The following is a 20,193-nucleotide window of genomic DNA, read 5'->3' on the forward strand; positions in this document are numbered from 1 at the left end:
TTTGTGTTTTATAATTGAAGTCCACTGGAACAATGGAGCATGTGCTAAGGGTTTGGAGATTTTGTTGTTATTGTTTAATTGCTAAGTTGTGTCCAACTCTTTACGACCTCCTGAACTTAGCTGACCAGGCTCCTCTGTCCACAGGATTCTCCAGGCAAGAATATTGTAGTGGGTTTCCATTTCCTTCTCCAGGGGATCTTCCTAACCCAGAAATCAAACCCATGTCTCCTGCTTAGCAAGCAGATTCTTTACCACTGAGCCACTGCTCTGCTCATGTGAAATTTGCCTCCCTGCCTCCCTGTCTTCCTAGGTTATGTTATAGGCCTTTAGTTTCCTACCAACTGGTGCCCTTGCCTGGCCTTCCCACTCCCACCCCTGCTCTGAGCCACTGATACCCTGTGCCCAGCCTGTCCATCATGTATCACCAGAGGGATGCTCACATTGTATCTTGTTCTCCATTCTTTTATGGGGGTCTGGGTGCAGGTATGGGTGGGGCTAGTTGGAGTTGTATATATTCATGGAGTCTTAGAGCAGAGCAGGGCAATGGTTTACCCTTTCCTGGACTGGCAATAACAAGGAAGATATAATAAGCACTTGACATAGGCCTCTTGCTGCTGCTGCTGCTAAGTCGCGTCAGTCATGTCTGACTCTGTGCAGCCCCATAGACGGCAGACCATCAGGCTCGTCTGTCCCTGGGATTCTCCAGGCAAGAACACTGGAGTGGATTGCCATTTCCTTCTCCAGTGCATGAAAGGGAAAAGTGAAAGTGAAGTCGCTCAGTAGTGTCTGACTCTTAGTGACCCCATGGACTGTAGCCTACCAGGCTCCTCCGTCCATGGGGTTCTCCAGGCAAGAGTACTGGAGTGGGTTGCCACTGCCTTCTCCACATAGGCCTCTTACTAACTCCTAATTCAGGAAGCAGGCACGTTCCAGAGTGGAGGTTGCAATTTCCTTGGGGTTGTTCTATCACTTGGGATGACGATGAGATGGTGGAAATGGGAAATTGGTTTCTCTATCCCTAACTGACATTTTCATTTTTTCATTGTGCTTACAAATTGTGTATCTCACCCAGTATGTGATAAATTCACATTTTATAATTTATTCATTCTTTCACTTATTCAATAAAATTATTATTTTTGTACCTGACATCATTTAATTAAAAACTATTGTAATATCAGTTGAGTGATACTGTGCAGAAAATAAGGTCTCAGTCCAGCAAGCCTCATAATTTAGAGATTTCAGTAACCATACATAGGAGTGTAAATTTAAAATATTCTGTTAGAAATCTTGATCTGATAGCATTGCTTCTCTATGATTATTTAATTCAGATTAAAAGAGGTTACCACATCAGAGTTTCCTACAATATATTAGCATATTAACATTTTAAGAGTCTAACTGACCATTTCTGGACCATATGTATAAAATCTGTAATAAGTAAATGGTCATAGTTAGGAATTGATAGAGTGTGGTTTAAATATGCTTATGTTTTATCATTAAAATGAACATAATAACTAATTTTACCTACTTTTATATTAATTATGCCATATGCTTACTATTCCTCTCCATTAAAAACATGTCACATTAACCATCTGCTTTTCCAATCCATATTAATAGTAATCAGTTGTGGAGACCCAGGTATACCAGCCAATGGACTGAGATATGGAGATGATTATGTGGTTGGACAGAATGTTTCTTACATGTGCCAGCCAGGCTATACAATGGAATTAAATGGTTCAAGAATCAGGACTTGTACAACTAATGGCACATGGAGTGGAGTCATGCCAACTTGTAGAGGTAAGATAATGATTTTGTCAATATTTATTAGTGATAATCACTATTTTATGTATCAATATGCATATTTAAATAAATTTAAATAGTGTTTTTTGTATCATTTCGTCTTTTTTTCTGGTACCAAAATTGAGTGCCTCAGTCTTTACTTTTAAACCATATAGATAATAACATATAAGATTTAAAAAATTTTTAACAAAAATGTTGTATCTCATTCTAAGTAATGACAATGAACTGTAATACAGCAAAAATATGTTCTGGGACTTCCCTGGCAGTCTACTGGTTAAGATTCTGCTCTTCCAATGCAGAGGCACAGGTTCAATCCCTGATCAGGGAACTAAGACCCCACATGCTGACATGGCACTGCCAAAAAATATATATATCATGTTATGTGATACATAATCACCATCATCATTTATGCGGGTCAATGAGTATTTAATAGAGAATATAGCTGTAATTAAATAGAACTTTAATTTGGTTATCCACCTGGGTCAGTTATTCAAGAATGGGAGAAAAACCTTCTATAATTTGAAAACAATCAGCCTGAATTATAGAACTCTACCTGTTCTTAAGTTTAAAAATAAAATAAAATTAATTTAAATGGCAAAAAAAAAAAGGTAAAACTATTTCTTTGAAGAATGCAATCTGGAAGTTGGAAGTAATATTTTAGTCAATACAGATATAAGTTTACTACTTTATGCTGTTTTCCATTGAAACTCTTTACATAAGTTTTTTGCCGATTATTTGATTACTTGTAAAATACTATACATTCAGTGTCAGACAATATGTATTGTTTTATAATAATAGTGATTTTTAATCATTGAAACTTCTCATTAAGGTACATCTCTAAATACCTGTGAATTGTCAGTTTAATGTCTCCCTGACATAATATAACACTAAAAGAATAATTCCAATGCATGTCTTTTTTTTCTTGATTACACAATTTCCTAATCAGATCATGATAAATATACAGTTAGTATATGAAAATATATAAACAAATATTTTATATTTACATATTATTTCATAAATTATTGATTATGTTAATGACAATATTATATAACTCTAAAAATTATTTATATATGTTGCTAGTCATCAAAATAAAATCATTCCTCCTTTTTAGATTTTATAATTGGTGGCCCTCTTTTTCCTTTCATCTATATCTCCTTATCCAACCTATCTTTTCTCAAGGACATCTTAATTTTAAAAATGAATTATCAAAAATTTTATAATGCATTTAGAACCCTACAATAATATTTAGCATATGAATCTAAGTGGTTAATAGAACTAATAGAGATATTTTAATGAGATACATCATCTGTGTTTCAAAAATGTCACAGATTTACTTCCAGGTTCCTTGCTACAGTGTAACTCTGTATATAGCCAAACACAGCTCTTCAGTCTGTCTAAAGGTTGCTGGAAATGATTTTATATAAAACTAATAATTAATCAGTTGCAGTATACTGGATAAGAGGTCACCCTCTTTTTCCTTTCTTTCAATGTCAGGAAGCTTGTTATTTTGTAAGAGAACCTCTGAGAACCAGTAGCCATTATGTTGCCAAGAAGTAGTCTCGTCCTAGAGGAATTAATTCCAGGGATGTTTCAGGATACTACCAAGAGAATAAAACATGTCACACCATATTGTCCTCCAAAAGGTTCAATTAGCACATATGCTTCTTCTAATGATATTTATTTCTGTTAACACCAGGATATTTCAACAGCTGTGTCTAATCGTTTTTAATGTAATTGCAGCTGTTACCTGCCCAACTCCTCCCCAGATCTCTAATGGAAGGTTGGAAGGAACAAATTTTGACTGGGGTTTTAGTATTAGCTACATCTGTTCTCCAGGCTATGAACTGTCCTTCCCTGCCGTTTTGACCTGTGTAGGGAATGGTACCTGGAGTGGGGAAGTACCACAATGCTTACGTAAGTATAATTTCCATTCTAAAATTTACATTTTTCTACTTTCACTCTCTTAGAGCTACTTTACTGAGATTATAACTGTTATATATTTTTTCCAGATTTTGCTAGAACAAAAATGAGATTGTTAAGCTCTTTCCCATGCATAATTAAAATTCAGTTAAAAACAGTATTTACCAATGTAGCTATTTTTTGTGTAATCCAACCATTATATTCCTTCTGTCTGACTAAATTTCAGGCCAAACTGCTTTGTGTGCAAGACACACTATACTTTTTACTTATCTTGTTTTTTGGGTGATGCCCTCTACTCAGGTTTGTGTTCCTTGAAGGCAAATATTCTTGTTTCATTCACTTTTCTACCCTAGCATGTAGTGTAATCCTTGGCAGATATTAAACTTAGAAGGCTATGGTAATTAAAACATTGCAGCATTGGTGCTGGCATAGACAGACAGAAACCAGTGTTAGAGAATACAGAGTATAGACCATGTATTGATACTTAATGTATTATGGAACAAATCAGTGGGGGAAGAATGGACATTTCAATTAATGCAATAAGGTAGTTCATTTATTGGAGAAGGCAATGGCACCCCACTCTAGTACTCTTGCCTGGAAAATCCCATGCATGGAGGAGCCTGGTAAGCTCCAGTCCATGGGGTCGCTAAGAGTCGGGCACGACTGAGCGACTTCACTTTCACTTTTCACTTTCATGCACTGGAGAAGGAAATGGCAACCCACTCCAGTATTCTTGCCTGGAGAATCCCAGGGACACAGGAGCCTAGTGGGCTGCCCTCTATGGGGTCGCACAGAGTCAGACACAACTGAGGCGACTTAGCAGCAGCAGCAGCAGTTCATTTATATATATATATACACACACACACGCACACACACACACAGAGTCTTTATCTTACACTAAATAACAAATCAATGTAAATTCATTAGAGAATTAAATATAAAAGTTTTAAAGATTATAGATCAGATCAGATCAGATCAGTCACTCAGTTGTGTCCGACTATTTGCGACTCCATAAACCGCAGCACCCAGGACTCCCTGTCCATCACCAACTCCCAGAGTTCACTGGGACTCACATCCATCCAGTCAGTGATGCCATCCAGCCATCTCATCCTCTGTTGTCACCTTCTCCTCTTGCCCCCAATCCCTCTCAGCATCAGAGTCTTTTCCAATGAATCAACTCTTCCCATGAGGTGGCCAAAGTACTGGAGTTTCAGCTTTAGCATCATTCCTCCCAAAGAAATCCCAGGGCTGATCTCCTTCAGAATGGACTGGTTGGATCTCCTTGCAGTACAAGGCACTCAAGAGTCTTCTCCAACACCACAGTTCAAAAGCATCAATTCTTCGGCGCTCAGCCTTCTTCACACTCCAACTCTCACATCCATACATGACCACAGGAAAAACCATAGCCGTGACTAGACAGACTTTTGTTGGCAAAGTAATGTCTCTGCTTTTCAATATTCTATCTAGGTTGGTCATAACTTTCCTTCCAAGGAGTAAGCATCTTTTAATTTCATGGCTGCAGTCACCATCTGCAGTGATTTTGGAGCCCAGAAAAATAAAGTCTGACACTGTTTCCACTGTTTCTCCATCTATTTGCCAGGAAGTGATGGGACCGGATGCCATGATCTTCGTTTTCTGAATGTTGAGCTTTAAGCCAATTTTTTCACTCTCCACTTTCACTTTTATCAACAGGCTTTTTAAGTTCCTCTTCACTTTCTGCCGTAAGGGTGGTGTCATCTGCATATCTGAGGTTATTGATATTTCTCCCTGCAATCTTGATTCCAGCTTGTGCTTCTTCCAGTCCAGCGTTTCTCATGATGTACTCTGCATAGAAGTTAAATAAACAGGGTGACAATATACAGCCTTGACATATTCCTTTTCCTATTTGGAACCAGTCTGTTGTTCCATGTCCAGTTCTAACTGTTGCTTCCTGACCTGCCTACAAATTTCTCAAGAGGCAGATCAGGTGGTCTGATATTCCCATCTCTTTCAGAAATTCCCACAGTTTATTGTGATCCACACAGTCAAAGGCTTTGGCATAGGCAATAAAGCAGAAATAGATGTTTTTCTGGAACTCTCTTGCTTTTTCCATGATCCAGCAGATGTTGGCAATTTGATCTCTGGTTCCTCTGCCTTTTCTAAAACCAGCTTGAACATCACGAAGTTCACGGTTCACATATTGCTGAAGCCTGGCTTGGAGAATGTTGAGCATTACTTTACTAGCGTGTAAGATGAGTGCAATTGTGCACTAGTTTGAGCATTCTTTGGCATTGCCTTTCTTTGGGATTGAAATGAAAACTGACCTTTTCCAGTCCTGTGACCACTGCTGAGTTTTCCAAATTTGCTGGCATATTGAGTGCAGCACTTTCACAGCATCATCCTTCAGGATTTGGAATGGCTCAACTGGAATTCTATCACCTCCACTAGCTTTGTTCGTAGTGATGCTTTCTAAGGCCCACTTGACTTCACATTCCAGGAATTCTGGCTCTAGGTCAGTGATCACACCATCATGATTATCTGGGTCGTGAAGATCTTTTTTGTACAGTTCTGTGTAGTCTTGCCATCTCTTCTTAATATCTTCTGTTTCTGTTAGGTCCATACTATTTCTGTCCTTTATCGAGCCCATCTTTGCCTGAAATGTTCCTTTGGTATCTCTGATTTTCTTGAAGAAATCTCTAGTCTTTCCCATTCTGTTGTTTTCCTCTATTTCTTTGATTGATCGCTGAAGAAGGCTTTCTTATCTCTTCTTGCTATTCTTTGGAACTCTGCATTCAGATGTTTATATCTTTCCTTTTCTCCTTTGCTTTTCGCTTCTCTTCTTTTCACAGCTATTTGTAAAGCCTCCCCAGACAGCCATTTTGCTTTTTTGCATTTCTTTTCCATGGGGATGGTCTTGATCCCTGTCTCCTGTACAATGTCACGAACCTCATTCCATAGCTCATCAGGCACTCTATCTATCAGATCTAGGCCCTTAAATCTATTTCTCACTTCCACTTTATAATCATAAGGGATTTGATTTAGGTTATACCTGAATGGTCTAGTGGTTTTCCCTACTTTCTTCAATTTCAGTCTGAATTTGGCAATAAGGAGTTCATGATCTGAGCCACAGTCAGCTCCTGGTCTTGTTTTTGCTGACTGTATAGAGCTTCTTCATCTTTGGCTGCAAAGAATATAATCAGTCCGATTTCGGTGTTGACCATCTGGTGATGTCCATGTATAGAGTCTTCTCTTGTGTTGTTGGAAGAGGGTGTTTGTTATGACCAGTGCATTTTCTTGGCAAAACTCTATTAGTCTTTGCCCTGCTTCATTCCGTATTCCAAGGCCAAATTTTCCTGTTACTCCAGGTGTTTCCTGACTTCCTACTTTTGCATTCCAGTCCCCTATAATGAAAAGGACATCTTTTTTGGGTGTTAGTTCTAAAAGGTCTAATAGGTCTTCATAGAACTGTTCAACTTCAGCTTCTTCAGTGTTACTGGTTGGGGCATAGACTTGGATTACTGTGATATTGATTATAAGACTACCTAAATGACCTTGGAGTAAGAAAGGATCTCTTAAAATGAAATGTAAGAGCTCTACGTGTAACTGAAAAGTGGAAAAAATAAACTATGTTTAAAATTTCTCATTTCAAAAGGCCAATCATAAACAGGATAGTTTATTTGAAGAGCTTACTATTAAGTGATTGAAAACACTAGGCAGGGAATACCACCATTTGCTGGCCCATCAGATCATTTGTATCACATTTGCTGCAGAGAGTATACTAACCAGTTTTATTTAGCATGAGAGATAAAACTAGTGTACCTCAGCAGTTGTGATCTATTAGACTGAAATTTATGCAACATCTAAACAAGCTGTTTCTAGTAAACATGATTTAGTAGAATAATGTGTTCCAAGCCTCAAGGTTGAGTCACACAAATTGACCCTTGAAATTCTGATTCATGTTAATGATCATCTAAGAATAGACCAATGTGTTCTAAGTGAAACTATATTATATATTAGTAACTATTCAATAGTTACTTCAGAACAGATAGACACAAGAGAATATTACAGAATTGAGTTTATGGTAAAGTTTGTTTGATATGAGTGAAAAAAATCTTGTTTCTCAACATAATGTTTTATTTTGGGATCTATTAAAACACAAATACTAATAAAATACCATAGACATTTAAATTGTATCCAAAATTCAATAAGGCTATATTATATAAGTTATATATTGGATATATAAGATATCCAAATATAATAAGGCTGACTTTGACCCAGTTGCTTTACATACATATAGCAGAAGTCCTGGGTAGGCATGTTTAGTTATGACATTTTAATAGATAATGACACCTGAGTTCAGAGAAAGAGATCAAATTGTATAGACACTGGGTAACTCTGCCACTTAGGGACCAGCTGCTCTATTTCATGGCCTAAAGTCTTTGATGTAAGCATCCTATCTGATCTTCCTAGGTTTTTCTATTATGTATCTTTCTAGGTTGTTCTAGTGTATGTGTGTTTGTTTATATAAATGATGGATCCTTTTAAAATTAGAGAAACTAACAAATTATTAAATATGAAGGGCTCTCATTGTAAATAACTATTTTGTTGGTTCCTATTAAACAAAGTCAAAGTAACCTAAGAAATTTTTTTTAATAATTTGGTATATTTTCTTTGTTTTTTAAATATAAATTTTTTTATTTTAATTGGAGGTTAATTACTTTACAATATTGTATTGGTTTTGTCATACATCAGCATGAATCTACAACAGGTATACACGTGTTCCCCATCCCGAACCCTCCTCCTTCCTCCCTCCCCGTACCATCCCTCTGGGTCATCCCAGTGCACCAGCCCCAAGCAACCAGTATTACGCATCGAACTTGGACTGGCAATTCATTTCATATATGATATTATACATGTTTCAATGCCATTCTCCCAAATCATCCCACCCTCTCCATCTCCCACAGAGTCCAAAAGACTGTTCTATACATCTGTGTTTCCTTTGCTGTCTCTCATACAGGGTTATCATTACCATCTTTATAAATTCCATATATATGCATTAGTATACTGTATTGGTGTTTTTCTTTCTGGCTTACTTCACTGTATAATAGGCTCCAGTTTCATCCACCTCATTAGAACTGATTCAAATGTATTCTTTTTAATGGCTGAGTAATACTCCATTGTGTATATGTACCACAGCTTTCTTATCCATTCATCTGCTGATGGACATCTAGGTTGCTTCCATGTCCTGGCTATTATAAACAGTGCTGCGATGAACATTGGGATACACGTGTCTCTTTCAATTCTGGTTTCCTTGGTGTGTATGCCCAGCAGTGTATTGCTGGGTCATAAGGCAGTTCTATTTCCAGTTTTTTAAGGAATCTCTTTTGAACGAGAAAACAGTTTCGAAGCTTCCTTGAGGCCTTCTCAATGGGCATTACAGATGCTAATAAGAGCAATTAAGAATATCAACAAAAAACGTGGAGAAAAATAAGAAAGGCCTATATATCATTTCAATGAGGTTAAAAAAATTTTTAAGAAGATTTTACCCCAAATAAATTAAAAAACTCTTTGGGTGATTATTTAGAATGGGATAAATAAAATAGACACTTATGTAATTAAAACAAGATTTGATATTACTGCACTACCTAAAGTTGGCTTTCCAGGTAGCTCAGACTATAAAGAATCTGCCTGCCAATGCAGGAAACCCAGGTTCGATCCTTGGTTCAGAAAGATCCCCTGGAGAAAAGAATAGCAACCCACTCCAGTATTCTTGCTTGGAAAATCCCGTGGGCAGAGGAGCCGAGCCAGCTACAGTCCATGTGGTCACAAAGAGTTGGACAGGACTGAGTGGCTTCAAGGTCTATTACTAGTAAATGGCAGAGTATAAATTTCAATTCAGAGAAAGTTTACTTAAGAGACAATTCTCCTATCCATTGAAGAGTCACATTCAATCATTTTAGGTATTTAATGAAGAGGAAAATCTTTCCTCTTTATTTCTGTTCAAGCTATGCCTTTTTTATCCTAAAGTTTGTATCAAGGTAAACTGAAGCCTTTTGAAAATAAACCCTGTGTCTTAGGTTTCTATCCAAACACTGATAGTTATTTGGTTTAGTACATGAAAATATAAAGGTAGAAAATAGATGGAATGATATGGGGGATGCGAGGGGAAGATTGAGAAGTTTACGTGGTTACATATCTCCTTTTTTTGTTGTTGAATAACTCAGCAGAAATATGAATGAGAAACACTTCAAAAGTAGGTTATAAAATAATTACAAAATAACTGATAGCAATGAAATTTTTAAACACAGTTAAAATAAAAAATTACATGTTATTTATTTATTTATTTATTTTTTCTTTCTTTAATAGAAAATTATTTAATTAGTATACATGTGTTCCCCATCCTGAACCCTCCTCCCTCCTCCCTCCCCACACCATCCCTCTGGGTCGTCCCAGTGCACCAGCCCCAAGCATCCAGCATCGTGCATTGAACCTGGACTGGCATCTCGTTTCATACATGACGTTTCACATGTTTCAGTGCCATTCTCCCAAATCTTCCCACCCTCTCCCTCTCCCACAGAGTCCATAAGACTGTTCTATACATCAGTGTCTCTTTTGCTGTCTCGTATACAGGGTTATCGTTACCATCTTTCTAAATTCCATATATATGCGTTAGTATACTGTATTGGTGTATTTATTTTTTACTACAGTTTTAAAATTGAAAATACGCTGTATGTGCTTTGCCTGGATATCTATTGGCTCTGAAGTCATCTGATCTCATCCTGTACTATACTGCGGCTCTGGCCTCAATGGCCTTGCTCTTCCTCTAGCATGCTAGATTTGACCCAGCAGAGGGCTTTGGCAATGCTCTTTCCTCTGACTGTAATGTTCTGTCTTGAGATATAAATGGAGGAGATGTTTTTTTGTTTTTTGTTTTTTTTTCCCTCCAAAACTTTTCTCAGTGAGAGACAGCCATCTACCTTATTAAAGTCTACTACTACTCTTCACCATCTATCACATCCACAATACAGTCCTGATCTTCTCCCACACTATTTTTCCTCATGGGACTTATTATCTTCCCACATACTATCATTTGTACTTATTAATTATGTTTACTGTTTGCTTTCTTCACAAAAGCATAAACTTCACAAGTGCAGGAACCTTAGTCTGTTTATCAATCAGTGCAAGCACCTAAAGTTACTAAGAATAGTGTCTGTTTTTAGTACTTTAAAAATATGTGTTGAATGGAGTCATCTGATCAGTTTGCTTAGAACTGCTGTCAAGTTTATCTTTTCAATGGCTGCAGAATGTTGAGATTATTTTTGCATGAATTTGGATTCTAATGGCCTTCTTTTCTCTTTAAAAAACACTCACACGCATCCCACCTACCACTACACATGCACTATATTTTGAAGAGGGAGACAGCAGGATACTAGGATACATGACCCAGGTGTTCAACAGAGCACATATCTATGAAACAAGAACCTGCATCTTTTATATACACTGAAAAATATAGAGCAGTCTGCAGAGTACATCCTAGACTATTATGGTTGTTTGTTTCTGATAGAGCTATTTGTGAGTCCCGTCCTTTTCAAATATATACTCCAATTTTGTAGCTTGCATGTACAAATATGTGGTTTGATTCTGGTCAAGATAAAAATTTTTTAAAATCTATTAACTGTTATGCTTGTCTACTAGGTGGAAAAAAAATTTTAAAAACCTCAGCAATAATGCTGAGCTGAATAGTAAGCATTTATTCATGTAGACAAAAGCTAAAAGTATTTTCATTGGAATAGATTAACATGGATTCCATGTCACTTTAGTGCAATATTCCAATTATTTTTATTACTTTTCTAAACCGTTAACTCTGATGAATTTAAATCATTGTACAATTGTCTCTCTTTTCACTTATAGCAAAATTTTGTGGTGACCCTGGTATACCTGCCCAAGGAAAAAGAGAAGGCAAAAGCTTTATATACCAGTCAGAGGTTTCATTCAGCTGCAATTCTCCTTTCATATTAGTGGGATCTAGCACCAGAATATGTCAAGCAGATGGCACTTGGAGTGGTTCATCACCTCACTGCATAGGTAATATTAATGAAAGATGGACAGTGCTCAGTAATTTTGGAATTAATAGCTAGTAATGACATTTAATGATTTACTTTATCCTATAAATTATAGTTGGCTAAATGTGAAAACGGAGAAGGCAATGGCACCCCACTCCAGTACTCTTGCCTGGAAAATTCCATGGATGCAGGAGCCTGGTGGACTGCCGTCTATGGGGTCGCACAGAGTCAGACATGACTGAAGTGACTTAGCAGCAGCAGCAGCAAATATGAAAAACAAAAATGTAAAATATAGCCATTGTAAGGCACTGAAAATTAATATTATTAAACATTTATTACTTTAGTACTTTTGAAATAGTTTTCCTGTTTACCAGTAAAATGAAAAAAGCTTCCATATCACTATCATGAAGTACTGACATTTGTATCAGTTCAGTTCAGTTGCTCAGTCGTGTCCGACTCTTTGCAGTTAATAAAACATACTCAAATGAAATTAAACTTGCTTCAAAAATATTACAAAGGTATATTGATTTCAAATGGTTCTAAGTACATTGCTCTAATCCTAATTTTTGTGTGTTTTTATTGTCTTATTTTTTCATTCAAATATAGTTGATGTACAAAATTATATGTTACAGGTGTTTAGTATAGTGATTCACAATTTTTAAAGGTTATACTCATGTGCAGTTATAAAATATTAGCTCTATTTCCCATGTTGTACAATGTATCTTCTTAGTTTATTTTATGCATAATGGTTTGCACCTCTTAATTCCCTACACCTCTTTTGTCCCTCCCTCCTTCCCTCTTTCCACTGGTAACCACTAGACTGTCTTCTACATCTGTGAGTTTGCTTCTTTTTTGTTATATTTACTGTTTTTTTTTTCTTTTTTTTTTTTAGAATTCACATATAAGCGGTATCATACAGTATTTCTTTCTCTGATTTATTTCACTCAGCATAATACCCTCCAACTCCATCCATGTTGCTACAAATGGCAGATTTTCATTCATATATATGTATATCACATCTTATTTATCCATTCTTCTGGTGGTCGCTTCTGTATCTTGGCAATTGTAAATAATGCTGCTGTGAATATCTTTCAAATTAGTGCTTTAGTTTGTGGGGTGTATACACCCAGGATTGAAATTGCTGAGTCACAGGGTAGTTTTATTTTTAGTTTTTAAATAGCAGCTGTACCAATTTATATTCACACCAATAGTGTATTTAGGGTTCCTTTTTCTCCTTAAATTAAATTTCACATTGAGTAAACTAATGAAAAATTCTGTCATACAAGCTAGCCAACTCAGGGGCTATCAGCCCTACCATTTTTGTGTTTGACTCTCTTACAGGTATCAGTGAAAATGCAAATAACTAAGTCTTGTTTCTGGAAAATAAATTATTTCTTAAAGGCACTATTACCCTACTTGAGATTAATTCTTAGAAAAGTCCCTAAGCAGATGTTTTATGCATGTGGTCCTCTTTCATATCCTTCATTTTCCTTTAACTTTTTATTACCAGAGTTAGTTGGATGTCAAATGCTTTTATATTAGAAGTGTTCAAAGTTCATGGATTGCGTAATTTGTTTAAACTGCAGTATTATACCTGAGTTTTTGGTTTTAAGATTAGCAAGTTTCTGTTCATGGAGATATTTATTAGATTTTTTTGTTTATTATTACCAGGACCCTTTCATGAAACCCTAGATCTCTTAAAATTATTTTACATAGGATAAATATACATTTAAATAAACCTATATGTTTTAAAGAAATATTACACTTTTTATTTTAAGAGAAAGAATATTTTCTTTTATTTTAGAACCCACCCGTACATCATGTGACAATCCAGGCGTGCCACGTCATGGATCTCAGAACAATACATTTGGATTTCAAGTAGGTACTTTGTTATTATTTTTTCATGTTTTATTGAGATATAACTGATATATATTATTATATAAATTTAAAGTGTACAGCCCAATGGTGTGACATATATATTGGGAACGATTCCTGCAGTTGTATTAGTTGGCATCCATTTCTCACACAGATACAATTAAAAAGCAAAAAAGAAAATAATTCTTTGTAATGATTATTAGGACCTATTCTCTTAAGAACTTTCCTGTATATAATACAACAGTGTTATATATACTCATCATTGTATATTACATATCTAGTACTTATTGCTCTTATAACTAGAAGTTTGTACCTTTTGATTACCTTCCTTCAATTCTCCGCCACACCCCCCATCCCCCGCCCACTGTTCTGGTAACCACAGATCTGATCTCTTTTTAGGTGAGTTTGGATTTATACTGTTGTTGTCATTGTTTATTTTTTTAGATTCTACATGTAAGTGAGATCATATTGTATTTGTCTTTTTCTTGCCTAAGTTATTCGTCAAGTGTGTACTTTAAATAAATGTTTTCATTTAATATAAAACTAGATCAAAAGGCTTATTTGGTTCAGGGCACAGATCCTGTTCATGCAAGTAGAAAAAGAGTCATGCTTATATCTGCATTCATAAGCACATTTTTAAAAAGGCAACAGCCAAAAAAATAGTGAAAATAATAGGAAGTTAAAAGAAATATATGCCTCAAGATAGAGCCTGACTGACCATGAGTATAAAGTAAGAGAAAAATTGGAGAGACCTGTGAGCATAGAAAAATCTATAAGCACTAGCTTATAGGTAAGAGATATATTAAGTGAGGGAGTAAATGAGTAAAATCTACAAGAAATATGGAGACAGTGAGGAAAAGTATAGATGAAAGAGGTTTAAAGAGAAACTTCTGAGTTAGAGTTAACAAATGCATAAAAATGTGGTTAGTAAGGCGATAAGACTAAAAGATTTTTTTCTTATTTTATATATATATATAATACTAAAATAATTTTAAACATTATCATTGATGTGGAATATTTCTGAAAATATAATTTAACCATAACCTATTATTCCACAACACATAGTTGGATTGTTAGAGTACTTTAACATGTCCAGTTGGATGTGGCTGACATTCTTTTCTCTTCTTATTCCAGTTTAGATTTTATGTAGAGATTCAGGAACATTTTCATTATAGGGGCCATAGGGGAGCGATAGTGCATACTGATTCCAAAAGAAAATAGCCAATTTACAGGTTACCCAATTGCCTTGTGTCACAGGGTTTTCTAAATTGTGCTATTTTCTGTGAAATTCAGTGTGAACCTGAGGAACATCTATTTCTAAAGGAAGTGCTCATCAAAGGTGCCATATTTCTGTTGCTAAAAATAGTTATCATTTATCTAAAGTTCAGGCACAGTATGAACATTGATTTGATAGCTTTTCCAATTCTTCCTGTTTGCCTCAGGTTGTCGAAGTAACACAAAAGTGTAAAGAAGTGTCTTGGTCTCTATTATGTTGATGATTTCAGAAAACTTTAGATTCATATCTCCATAAAATGTTTATCAACTGATCGAGATCTTGAAAAATAAGCAACTAGCTAAACAGCATTAGCCCTCATCATATAAGCCAATAAACTGAAACAAAACAAAGCAGGTCAATGGCAGTATTTTTATAGAATACAGAATTTCGGTGTTAGTGTCTATACACTAAATCAGATGGCTTTCTAAAGAATCTGTGTCCTTTTTTAGTAAATACCCTTTGAAATAATAGAAATGAATAGAATTGAGTTTAGAATGCCACTGCTGCTACGTCACTTCAGTCCAACTCTGTGCGACCCCATGGACTGCAGCATACCAGGCTTCTCCATCCATGGGATTCTCCAGGCAAGAACACTGGAGTGGGTTGCCATTTACTTCTCCAATGCATGAAAGTGAAAAGTGAAATGGAAGTCTCTCAGTCGTGTTCGACTCTTAGCGACCCCATGGACTACAGTCTACCAGGCTCCTCCATCCATGGGATTCTGCAGGCAGCAGTCCTGGAGTGGGGTGCCATTGCCTTCTCCCAAGTTTAGAATAGTCATCCATTAAAATGAATAGAATCATTCACTCTGCATTTTAAGAATTCTATTATAATCACTGAAAAATGTTATCACAAAGTTAAACTATTATTTAGATATTAAACATATATTAGATCATTATATTCTCTCTAGATAAATATGAATAGGCTAGATTTAAGATATGTTAAAATCTGTATGTATATTTATACTAATCTCTATGAAAATTAGAAATGAAATACTAAGTATGTTAAATTATGGACGTCAACTTTCTTACACGTTTATGGCAGATATATGTGTATGTCTGTATATATACTTATTATATATATTTATATGTAAATTATGTTTACTAAACCTATGTAGAGCTAACAGAATAAAAAATGTTATGTAATTCTAATATCAATTTATTGGTGGGTAGCAAATAAATATGGTCTTATATAACTAGAAAAGGTATAGCTAGCAGTTGATGAAAACCCTTGCTTACAAGACGAATTATTTTGAACTAGCTTAAAACTAAAGACATTATAAGCCATGTGTAGGTTTGTCCCAGGCCACAAGAAAAGAAATCTGGGTGAGACTCATCAAGCCTAAAATCTAGGAACTGGACAACAGTACTAAGTCTCTTCCATTACTCTGCATTTATATACTTCATTTTCTTTCTCTGTAGATTGGCCATATGGCAAAAGGTATATCGTTTCTATTTACATCTCAGTCACATACGGAGAAGGCAATGGCAACCCACTCCAGTACTCTTGCCTGGAAAATCCCACGGACGGAGGAGCTGGTAGGCTGCAGTCCATGGGGTCTCGAAGAGTCAGACACAACTGAGCAACTTCCCTTTCACTTTTCACTTTCACTTTTCATTTCCTTCATTGGAGAAGGAAATGGCAACCCACTCCAGTGTTCTTGCCTGGAGAATCCCAGGGATGGGGGAGCCTGGTGGGCTGCCGTCTATGGGGTTGCACAGAGTCGGACACGACTGAATCAACTTAGCAGTAGCAGCACATACAGAAAGATTGTCTTGATCTCAGTTTCAGATATCCAGAGACAGAATCAAAATGTTCCAACTTTTGTATCTATCTCTGGTCTGATCAAGTGACCAGTAGTGAGTTAAATAAAATCATAGCTGTGGTTAGCCCACTTCTAGGAGGGACAGGAGAAAAGGGAAAGTTATGAATTACAGAAGCACTCTGCATTTCTTAATTTTATTTTTAATATGTTTATTTGTTCATTCTCCTTTTCTATAAAGATTTATGTAGTAGATTTTTGGACATTGATATAATTATTAAAATATAGGAATATATCTCTTGTAAGGGATGTCAAACACTCTAGCATTAGAAAAAAAAGTATTAAAAGTAATTTCTCTTTTTATCTAAAATATTGTTACTTGGAACAATTTTAGCTAGTAAGGAAAATTGCTGTCAAAATGATTGATGCAATGTCCAGATTAATTATGGAGGAAATACCAAACACAAATATTTTGCTAACTGCTTATTACTCTAAATTGAGCTCTGGTATTTAGAAGACACATTATATTGATTTAGGATGTGTTATGTAAAGGTATTATAAAGTATTTTTAATTTGACTTTTAGATATTTAATTCTAAGTTATTTAACACTTGGATATTTAACCCTACCAAAATATCCTTGATGAAAAGCTCTGTCTTGACTACGAGACTAAAAAGCATCCACGACTGAGGAGTAGGGAGACAGAAATAATCAACTAAAGACAACATGATCAACTATTTGTGATCATCCAGGATTGGTCATAAAGTAATGCTGCTGCTGCTGCTAAGTTGCTTCCGTCCTGTCCAACTTTGTGCGACTCCATAGACGGCAGCCCACCAGGTTCCCCCATCCCTGGGATCCTCCAGGCAAGAATATTAGAGTGGGTTGCCATTTCCTTCTCCAATGCATGAAAGTGAAAGTGAAGTCTCTCAGTCGTGTCCCACTCCTATTGACCCCATGGACTGCAGCCTACCAGGCTCCTCTGTCCATGGGATTTGCCAGGCAAGAGAACTGGAGTGGGTTGCCATTGCCTTCTCCGAAAGTAATGCTCACTTCAGTTCAGTTCAGTCGCTCAGTCGTGTCCGAACCTTTGTGACCCCATGAATTGCAGCACGCCAGGCCTCCCTGTCCATCACCAACTCCCGGAGTTCACCTAGATTCACATCCATCGAATTGGTGATGCCATCCAGCTATTTCATCCTCTGTTGTCCCCTTCTCCTCCTGCCCTCAATCCCTCCCAGCATCAGAGTCTTTTCCAATGAGTCAGCTCTTTGCATGAGGTGGCCAAAGTACTGGAGTTTCATCTTCAGCATCATTCCTTCCAAAGAACACCCAGAACTGATCACCTTTAGAATGGACTGGTTGGATCTCCTTGCAGTCCAAGGGACTCTCAAGAGTCTTCTCCAACACCACAGTTCAAAAGCATCAATTCTTCGGTGTTCAGCTTTCTTCACAGTCCAACTCTCACATCCATACATGACTACTGGAAAAACCATAGCCTTGACTAGATGGACCTTTGTTCGCAAAGTAATGTCTCTGCTTTGGAATATGCTATCTAGGTTGGTCATAACTTTTCTTCCAAGGAGTAAGCATCTTTTAATTTCATGGCTGCAATCATGAAAATAATGCTAGAAGTGGACAAATAGATACAGGCAAGCCATATTGAGGAAATTTGAATTTTTGGTTGTGTTTTGGTTTGGGTTTTTTTTGGGCCATTCCTTACAGCATGTGGAATAGTTCCTGATCAGGGATGGAACCTGGACTCTTCCCAGTGATAGTGAGGAGTCCTAACCACTGGACCACCATGGAGTTCCCTGCATCTCTATAAAGAAATATAAGTTCTGTTGAGTTGCCTGTAAAACTTGCCTTTCTTACGTTTGGTTACTTTATGTGATGATCCCTACAAAATATGTGGAAGTATGATTTTTGGATTAAATGACTCTTATAAAATAAAAAAAAAACAAAACAACTGTAGCAATTTATATGAATTCCAGTTTGTAATTGAAATAAGTACATAAGTACATTGAATATTACATAGTGTTTTGTTACATTAAATGGTGAATATCATAACATGGATTTTAAAGCAAAAGAGTAAAATTAAACTTTTAAAATTAAAATATTCTGATTATTTTGAATAAAAATTCTTAAAACACCTTAATTCAATTTTTCTCAGGGCCCAAAATTGATGCTCAGTGAAAATCCCTTGCATCTTAAGCATCTTAAACATATGTGTTATCCTTTTGTTTTTATGACTTTGTCTTTTTACTTCAATTTTGTTAATTTTAATTTATCAAAATTTTATTAGAAGCTGCCTCAATTTTCCTTGGGCAAAATGTTTAATATAACTATAAAAATACTAAAAAATACCAATATACAACATTTAAAAGAGGGAATAAAGAGTTAAAGAAGGTAAGTCATACTTACTAATTAGATATAATTTTCAATGCATTTGCAAACAACATACTAATTTGAAACAATTTAAAGAAAATTTTATTTAAACATTAACTGCAATTAAAATGATATGGATTTTTAAAAATCTTGATATAAAAATATTTTTTAAAATTAATTCTTGCATTATATATAATTACTTATACACATAACACTTGTATTAGTAAATATTGGTAAGAAAATTGTTCATAAGTTATTTTACAAGAATTTTCAGAATTATATAATGGAAAAAATTTTATGATGCTTGCCACCTCATGCGAAGAGTTGACTCATTGGAAAAGACTCTGATGCTGGGAGGGATTGAGGGCAGGAGGAGAAGGGGACAACAGAGGATGAGATGGCTGGATGGCATCACAGACTTGATGGACATAAGTTTGAGTGAACTCCAGGAGTTGGTGATGGACAGGGAGGCCTGGTGTGCTGCGGTTCATGGGATCGCAAAGAGTTGGACATGACTGAGCGATTAAACTGAACTGTTTTTCTACAATTTTTCAAGTTATTTATGTTAGAAATTATTTATAGTCAGAAGGGAATTTACATGGCAAGTTGGAAAAGGATGCAGAGATATGTAAAATATACAATTAAGTGTATTGATCTCTGGAAAATTATTAATTAAAAATTCAGTAATATTTAGAAAACATTTTATAATATGTTTAGAGCATTTTGAAATATTTAGTTTTTTTTTTTTTTTGGCTGGCTGCACTGTGGCTTGCCAGATCCTAATTCCCCACCCAGGAATCAAACCCATGTGATCTACACTGAGAGTATGGAATAATAACCAGTGGACCCCCAGGGAAGTCTCTAGAGAATATTTTGATGATTGATTTGAGTGCAACAAATTCTGAATAAAAATCAGTTTCTAAATCTGTGTAATTCTAGATCTATTAAATATTTGGTATAGATATTTGTGGGGCTTCCCTGGTGACTCATTCGGTAAAGAATCCGCCTGCAATACAGGAGACCATGGTTTGATCCCTGGATCGAGAAAATGCCCTGGAGGAGGAAATGGCTACCCACTCCAATATTTTTGCCTGGGAAATCCCATGGACAGAGCAGCCTGGCGGGCTACGGTCT

General features: G+C 36.0%; 1 protein-coding gene across 6 annotated transcripts in view; it reads left to right on the forward strand.

Moving 5' to 3' along the window:
- CSMD3 (CUB and Sushi multiple domains 3) overlaps positions 1-20,193 on the forward strand; it is a 1,461,887-nt gene that overhangs the window by 1,406,307 nt on the left and 35,387 nt on the right. For all 6 annotated transcript variants that reach the window (XM_070802767.1, XM_070802766.1, XM_070802768.1 and 3 more), the window contains 4 exons: positions 1,615-1,794; positions 3,538-3,711; positions 11,608-11,781; positions 13,564-13,637. In XM_070802767.1, the coding sequence (XP_070658868.1) occupies positions 1,615-1,794; positions 3,538-3,711; positions 11,608-11,781; positions 13,564-13,637 (602 nt within the window). The remainder of the gene's footprint in view (positions 1-1,614; positions 1,795-3,537; positions 3,712-11,607; positions 11,782-13,563; positions 13,638-20,193) is intronic.

This window comes from Bos indicus, chromosome 14 (genome assembly GCF_029378745.1).
Source record: "Bos indicus isolate NIAB-ARS_2022 breed Sahiwal x Tharparkar chromosome 14, NIAB-ARS_B.indTharparkar_mat_pri_1.0, whole genome shotgun sequence".
NCBI classification, from domain to species: Eukaryota; Metazoa; Chordata; class Mammalia; order Artiodactyla; family Bovidae; genus Bos; species Bos indicus.